This window comes from Emydura macquarii, unplaced genomic scaffold (assembly GCF_026122565.2).
Source record: "Emydura macquarii macquarii isolate MOO-44397 ecotype Brisbane River unplaced genomic scaffold, CSIRO-AGI_Emac_v2 contig_499, whole genome shotgun sequence".
NCBI lineage: Eukaryota > Metazoa > Chordata > Testudines > Chelidae > Emydura > Emydura macquarii.
The window spans coordinates 16,315,997-16,323,206 of NW_027130636.1; the positions used below are offsets into that span (position 1 = coordinate 16,315,997).

Below are 7,210 nucleotides of genomic sequence, written 5' to 3' on the forward strand. Positions count from 1 at the left end.
ACCACCAGTCATGCACAATAATAGACTGGCTTCCCCCCAAATGCCCTGAGACACACTAAGGCGAGATCCAACTTAGAAACATTTGCTGGGGCAGCCACGTTGGTGAGGGTGTGAGTTTTAAATGACATTTCTTTCCCGGCACGAGCACCCCGTACATGCAGTTATAGTGGCCAAAAGTCCTTCTGCCAGGACAGCCTGTTTCGCTTGTCAAACCAGCATAAGCTATACTGGCTAAAGAACGTTTTGGCCAGTATAAGCAGAGTGCACCCAAAGAGATCTGCTGGTGTAGCTCTATAGCTCTCATGGGCTGGCAAACCTTTCCTAGTCGAGACCAGGCGTAACTCACAAAGCCTCTTTCCTGTCAGTAGCCTGTTTGGAATAAGGTGGTGGTTTCAGTCCCATTCCAAGTGGACAGGTGTCCAGTCCCTAAAACCAGCACCCAGGTGGGCACGCTGAGCAGAGATGCCGAGGTGGCCCAATTCTCTCCCCGCAGTGCCAGGCGTAGTGGAGCCGGGGGGAAGTGTTGCACTGCTGCAGGCTGGACCGGACCCAGACTCTGCACCACCTTGCATCTCGCTCCCAGGCACTAGGCTCTGACTTGTGGAAAGAAAAAGTCAGAGCAGAGACTGGGAGGAAAGCGCAGGCTCCCTGGTGCCACTCTGCCAGCCACAGCCCCTTGCCTGCCTTGGGCGCCGTTTCCACGCCAAAAGCAGCTTGTTACTCACTCTGTCACATTTTTCCTCCCAGTTCTTTCTCTCCACTCAGCTTGGGCTGCTGCAGGGGAACTAAAACTCTGCCCACAGTCTCTCTTTCCCCTCTGAGAGAGCTCCAGAGAGGGCTCACCATGGTGACATAAGCATCCCAACATGGGCAGCGAGCTGGCCACACAGTTGTGCCAGGAACTGGTAGCTTGCAAGGCACAATGTGATGCCCCAGCAAAGCCCCTTTGCCAGGAAGCCTCCCAGAGACCTCAGCCTCCTCCAGAAAGCAAGTAAAGAAACCGCTACTTACATAAAGTCCTGTGTGTCCCACTCCAAAGAAAGGGAATTTCACTGAGATCGGCTGAAGCCCAGAACCTCCATCATCCTGTTTCAAAGTGACAGCGTCCCCCTGCTCCAAGCCAAAGGGGTAAAAGTCAGCCAGAGGCACAACACCCTCGACCCAAACCCAGTTCCCCAGGGCTAGGATCACCGTCCAGCCAGCCAGGCCCCGCATCTCCACAACACACTGGCTGTTGCTTATTTCAACTCAAGAGTTACACGGGGGCTTTTTTTTTTTTTTGGCTTTCATCAAACAGAACTTTGCAAAACCCTTCTATCTGTCCTCCTCTGGGTTGGCTGGGTTTTTAATGCTGCTATGATTTGGTTTGTTTGTGTGTGGCGGGGATGGGGTGGAGAGGGGAAGGCAATAAAAAAAAGAGGCTGAGCTGCAAACTCCCTAGCAGGAATAAAAAGGGCCAGATCTCAATGGTGAAAAAGCCAGGCAGAGTCCCCCCACTCCCCCCTCCTAGGCCGTGTAGCTTGGAGAGAGAGGTAGGCACCACTGCAGAGCTAGAATCGCTGTATAAACAGAAAGGTCCCAAAGCTGCAGGTCAGTCGCTGTGGGTCTTTCCCCACTGATTCTCAGCCCTCACTTACACTAATATCTCTGTTCGGCTAGCAGGGGGGCGAGCGGGGGCTCATTCACACAGCAAACTCCACCCCTGCTGACCAGGCTTTCAATATTCAGGACCTGACCGGCCAATCAGGGAGCTCAGGGGTGGGGCTATGTTAATCGCAGGCTGCTCTTAAAGAGCAAGGGCCGGGCCAGCTGGGGAGGAAGGAAGGGCTGGTTTCACTTTTGGGGGTGCCTCACGTGTGCCTGCCCGCTTGCTCCTTCAGCTCAAGGGATGGGTAGAGAGTCCCGAGGGGGCACACCGCCTCTTCTCCCAATGGTCTGCAGCAGATTGGGGCGAGTGTGCTTTGGGGACAGGGCACAGAGGGTCAGGTCACCCTGCGACAGGGCTGACACTCTGGAGGCTTTGCTGAGTGGGGAGCAGTTTGGCACAGCTTCAGGGTGTCAGGGATCCCAGCTGGCAGGAGGCACAGGGTGCTAGCAGAGGTGTGGGTCTCTTCCCCCCATAGACATGTGCAGCCCAAAATCCCACTGGGCCTGGGGCACGGGTGTTTGGGCCAAGTCACCCCATTATAAGCTCCCAGAGAATCCCAGTGGTGTCCCCTTCCTGTGGAGGTGGGAAGGCAAAATGATGCGCTCTAGGGCTCAGAGCAGAGCAAACTGGACATTGGAGAATTTTCCAGCCACTCATGCACATCACTGATTTATGCTATTCATTCTGACTGGCTAGGATGGCAGCGCCTGGGGCCACAAAAGGCTCCTAGGGGTTTGTCCAGACTATGGAATGTATGGGCTAGTCTGGGGCCAGCTTCGGGGCTCTGGGGATCCCAGGAGCAGAGACCAGGGCTTGTATTGTCATTGCTTGTGGTGCTGCCGCGGGGGACAGGTCAGGAAAGAGCTGTTTGCTCCCATTGAGAGAGAGATGGAGCTGGCCCACGCCTGAGGTGCAGCTGGCCCACGCCTGAGGTGCAGCCCTCCAAAGTCCAGCCCACCAAAACTGACCTCAGCTGAACCACATTGTCCTGTCCATCAGTCACAGTTAGAAATGTGAACACCCTGGATCCCCACATTTGGGGGAGGTCGGGGCGGGGGAAAGGTACCTCATGTGGTAGGAGGCATGTGGTTCAAATCCCAAATCAGCCTCGCTGATCCGCTGGCAGGGTTATAGAGTCAGCACTTACAAGGCCAAGGACTATTGTGATCATCAGCTTCTAGGAGCAGCATCCTGCAAGGGGGAAGCCAAGGGAGAGTCCTGCTCATACCAGCCCCACGCCTGCTCCCTGGGGCTAGAGACATGGTGGGGAGGTCAGAGCTATGCCAGCTTTCCCAGGCAGCAGCCCCCTGTGAGTTACAGTGTCTAACACAGAACCAGGGATGAGAAATCAGCTTGCCTTTAGTCCTGTTTGGGAATGAAGAGGTTAAAGAGGCAAAATCTAATTTTAGCGGCTGAGCTGGGGACAGATTCTCACAACTTAACACTGACTCCCTGCAGGAAACAATTTTTTTTTTTTTTACTAAATGCTACACTCTGAAACCTCTGAAGGCTTTTATATTAACTCTTTGATGGCCAAGCCCACGAAAGCTCCAGAATGTAACACTGATGGTGAGCAACCAAGTGGCCATGCAAAGCAAATGAACATTCACAATTTTGGGATTTTGGAGCTTGATGTCCATATTCCCCCACCTTTTAATTAATTTCTCCAGGTTGAATGACTGGCTTGCCTAGACAACAGCCCTTGCGCAACTGCTGTCTGGTAAATGTGAGTGCCTGAGTGTGCAAGAACATGGTGCCCAGCAACATGTATGTGTGTGAGGGTTGTGCACATGCCTTTGTATGGATGCCTCTGTATTTGTGTGTGTGTATTTATATGCATGCCTGTGAGTGTGCATATATGTGTGTGTAACTCTCCCTCCACTAACATACTCCTCATCAGAATTCCAGCCTTTCTGGGTTATATTGTAGCCTCATGGCTGTTGGTTTCTTTCTCTCTCCCACTGCCTTGCAAACTCACTGCCTGAATTCATGCCGTCCGTCCCTGTACAGCCATTGAACCGCACTATATGGTAAAACAGAAATGACCTAAACAAAATGGGTTCTGATCTCCTGGGCCCCTGCCCACGTCCTGCTGGCCGTGTCCTGGTGGGTCTCTCTCTGTCGTGCACTCAGTAGGAAAAAGGCAGCAGAATGACACAGCCCAGCATTCCTGAGGTCAGGGGGGCTGAGTTTTCCTCACTCAGTACTACTAGTATTCTCACTTATTACCTCTCACTGTCTGTTACGGTGGCCCCCAGGTGCCCCAGTCAGGAGTGGGACCCCCATTGAGCGAGGTGCTGTGCAAAGAGGTGTGCATGCTTCCTGCCCTGAACAGCTTGCAGTCCAAAGCAGCCTGCCGACGCCGCGGTGCTGCTGTGCTGGGGAGATGGGCAGGAGACCGCAAAGGAACAGATGTTGATGAGGCAGCAAATTCCCTCTGCCCCACCCACCTGCAGGCTTCAGGCTGCTGGGGATATGCTGGGGATATGCCCAGAGGCGGGAGATGGGCCCAGCCAGGTCAGACCCCTCCCAGAGGAATGCAGGTGTGCTGGAGGAGGTGCCCCGAATGCCATGCTGACACATGTGCAGGGCAGAGTGGATGGTGTGCAAAGTAAAGCCGCTCCGGCTCCTTCGTCGAATGCTCACCAGCGCCACTTGCCCTGGAATGCCGGCCAGCCCCGGGCAGACAGGCTGTGCGGGGAAACGCATGAAGGCTTGGCACGGCTGTCCATCGTGCTCTTGTGTTAGTGTGTGTGTGACAGCCAGCCCCGCTGCGGGGGCGGGGGAAGGGATGACGGGGTGCTGTGCAGACACAGAGCAGGGCAGTCCCTGTTCCACAGAACTTCCAGGGGGAAGAGACCAGACAGGCCCAGGGAAGGATTATTAGCCCCATTGGGCACATGGAGGCCCCGAGAGGTGAAGATCCAGCTTCTCCAAGCTCCCTCCGACACACACGAATGAAGTGGCTGGATCTTCACACGCACTCAGCCCCCCACAATGCCCAGCCCATCCTTCACAAGGGCCACAGTGCCCTTTGCAAACCCTCTCCGCAGCCAGCACGGAGATCAAAACCCAGCCACCGGCCCCACAGCATGGGACGTTTGGTAACATATTGTGGCTGTGGCCTGGCTTCTGCTGGCTGAACTGGCTCACGCCCTCCCCTCGTGGGACGGCGATCAGCGTTGCTCTCTCTCCCCCACGCATTTGAAGAAGGGAGTCTGGCCCCTGCAGCAGCTCTCACCCCATGGCTGCCCATCCCCTGCCCAGCAAGTAGCCCAGCTCCCCAGCCCCCAGTTCAGTCCCCCCAGCGCACCCCCCTGCTGCTCCACTAATCATCCCCTCACCCTCTCCCCTCTGTTCATCCCCTCCTAGCCTCCCACCTCTGTTCCAGGCTGGGTGCTGTGAGGGAGATCAGAGGGCAGAGCTGCCCTGAGCTGTGGGGCTTCTTGGCTCCCCACCTCCTTCCCCGGGAGAACAGCGTTGGTGCCGCGGGCAGGGACAGAGCTTGCTGCAGCAGTGCCGATTGGCTATTTACACCCTAGCAGGCAGGTGAGTGGGGATAATAACCGATCTCAGGGGGGCAGGGTTCCCCAGGCTGCACTGACATGGGGCCCCTCGCTCGACCCCTGAGTAGGACTGTAGAAGTGTCATGGGCGGGTCTGTCCCCCCTTGCCACCAGGGGCACGTTATGCCCTGCAGAGCCTCAGCCACAGCCTTCCTGTGGAGGCCAGACCCCGCCTTCAGGCTGAGCTGAGCTCTGGCGTGGGGTCCCTGGCCAGCTTGGGCAGTAATGGGGCCAGGGGTGGCTGTACAGCAAGGTTCAGGTGTTCCTTAAGGCCTCCCTTCCTCCAGTGCCAGTGCTGTGCCAGGGGCCTTCCAGAGCCCAGGCCACTGGGGCTGCGGTAGCAGGGGAAAACATCCATTCGTGTCCCTTCAGATAACATCACTGTCAGGTCAAGGCCCAGCTGGTTCGGTCAGCAGGCGGGACCTTTCTCTACTCTCTTCCAGGCTTGAGCAATGGGCTGCTCTTCCCCTGGATACAGCTGTTCTCCCAGGGAAGAAGGGAGTTTCCAACAGAAATGGGTGCGCCCCATGACGGCACCTGCCAGAGGCGGCATCCACACCCCTTACGCCCCAATGGACTGTTAGCTGCCATAACAGCTGATGCCCATAGTGCCAGCCCCAGCCTGAAATGCTGCTACACTGTTGTCCTCACGACGCTGTGCGCTCCCAGGAGCTACGCTTCCTGAATCCCGTGGGGGCCAGGCTGCCTGGTGTATTTCCGGTATAAGGGCCCCACTGTGCAAGAAGCTCTACACATAGCGAGTGAGAGGCAGCTGCAGCCCTGAAGAGCTGCTGCTCTGAACAGAGAAGACAGACCAGGGAAAGAGAGGGACCAGGAGGGGCCTAAGATCACACAGCAGGTCAGAAGCAAAGCCAGGCCTCTCAAGTCCAGGCCAGGGCTCTTCCTACAAGCCTGCACAGCCAGCCAGTCTGTTGCAAAAGCAATTGACATCAGCGGGAAGCTGCACATGTGCAGCTGAAGGCAAGATCGGGGTTTTGGTGCCCTCGGCCCGTTTCCGGGGGTGGACTGGTGCACACTGATCCATGTGGATTTCTGAACATTCCTTTCCTCATGCCTGCACATGCCCCACAGTGGGCAAGAAGCACCAAAGGGGTTCTGTTAAACCCCTAAACTATGAAGCCTTGGAAACAGCGCTCATCATTGGTCCAGAAGGAGGGCCAAAGTTTGCGATGAAAGAGGGCTGAACAGAAGCCATTTGTCAGGCCCTTTATCTCCCCTCTGTCAGCGACTCGCTCTACAGTTAGAAAAGACCAGTTGGAGTTTCAAATTTGCAGTGTGGAAAAAAACCACCACCCGAGAAATTTTGCCTCAGCACAGAGTCCCTTTCAAACACTGCCGAATTCTCCCAGGATCTTCAAGTGCCAGGAAATGGAGCAGGGATTTTCCCTTCCCACAGAGTAAAAGCTTCGGTCTCTCAGTTCTGTAGGAGCTGATTTCAGCCGTTTGTTCCCTGAAGTCTTTAGGGCCTGCATTTTGTTGTTGCTGCTAGGTCCTGGCGCCCAAGAGGTTAATACCCAGACCTCACCCTGGGCATTACATTTCTTCTCTTTTAAATCCCCCACCGGCAAAGAAGGAAAAAAGTAGTGTGGGTTTTTTTTCAGGTGCTAAAAATATGATCAGGAAATTCTTTTCAGCAATGTTATGTTTTAGGTTACGCTTTAGACTCAAGGGCCTCTTTGTCTCCACGGAGAAAATCCACATTTATCATCAGCAAATCATTTTATCAAGAAAGCTTGAGTGATCCCAGCAAAGCAGCACAAAGCTCCCTAACAGAGTTAGAAAATCCCGTGACGCTGGCAATTAAGATGCCTAAATATGCATTCAATTTAGATGGGTATTTCATGCTGAATGCCCCACTAATTGATTATTAAATATGAACTATGTAAAACAAGACAGATAATAATTATAACATTGCTACAGACTTACTAATCTATTGGATGAGCATAGATTTAAAGGCCCTGATCCTGCATTCACAA

The 7,210-nt window shown here is 54.6% G+C and overlaps 1 protein-coding gene across 3 annotated transcripts in view; it reads right to left on the minus strand.

The window, feature by feature from the left end:
* Positions 1-1,489, minus strand: part of SNED1 (sushi, nidogen and EGF like domains 1) — a 97,326-nt gene extending 95,837 nt beyond the window's left edge. For all 3 annotated transcript variants that reach the window (XR_010918159.1, XM_067539017.1, XM_067539018.1), the window contains exon 1: positions 1,012-1,489. Coding sequence is in view for 2 of the 3 variants with exons in the window: in XM_067539017.1 (XP_067395118.1) it covers positions 1,012-1,215 (204 nt within the window). In the remaining variant the exon portion in view is untranslated. The remainder of the gene's footprint in view (positions 1-1,011) is intronic.
* Between the last annotated feature and the right edge of the window lie 5,721 nt (positions 1,490-7,210).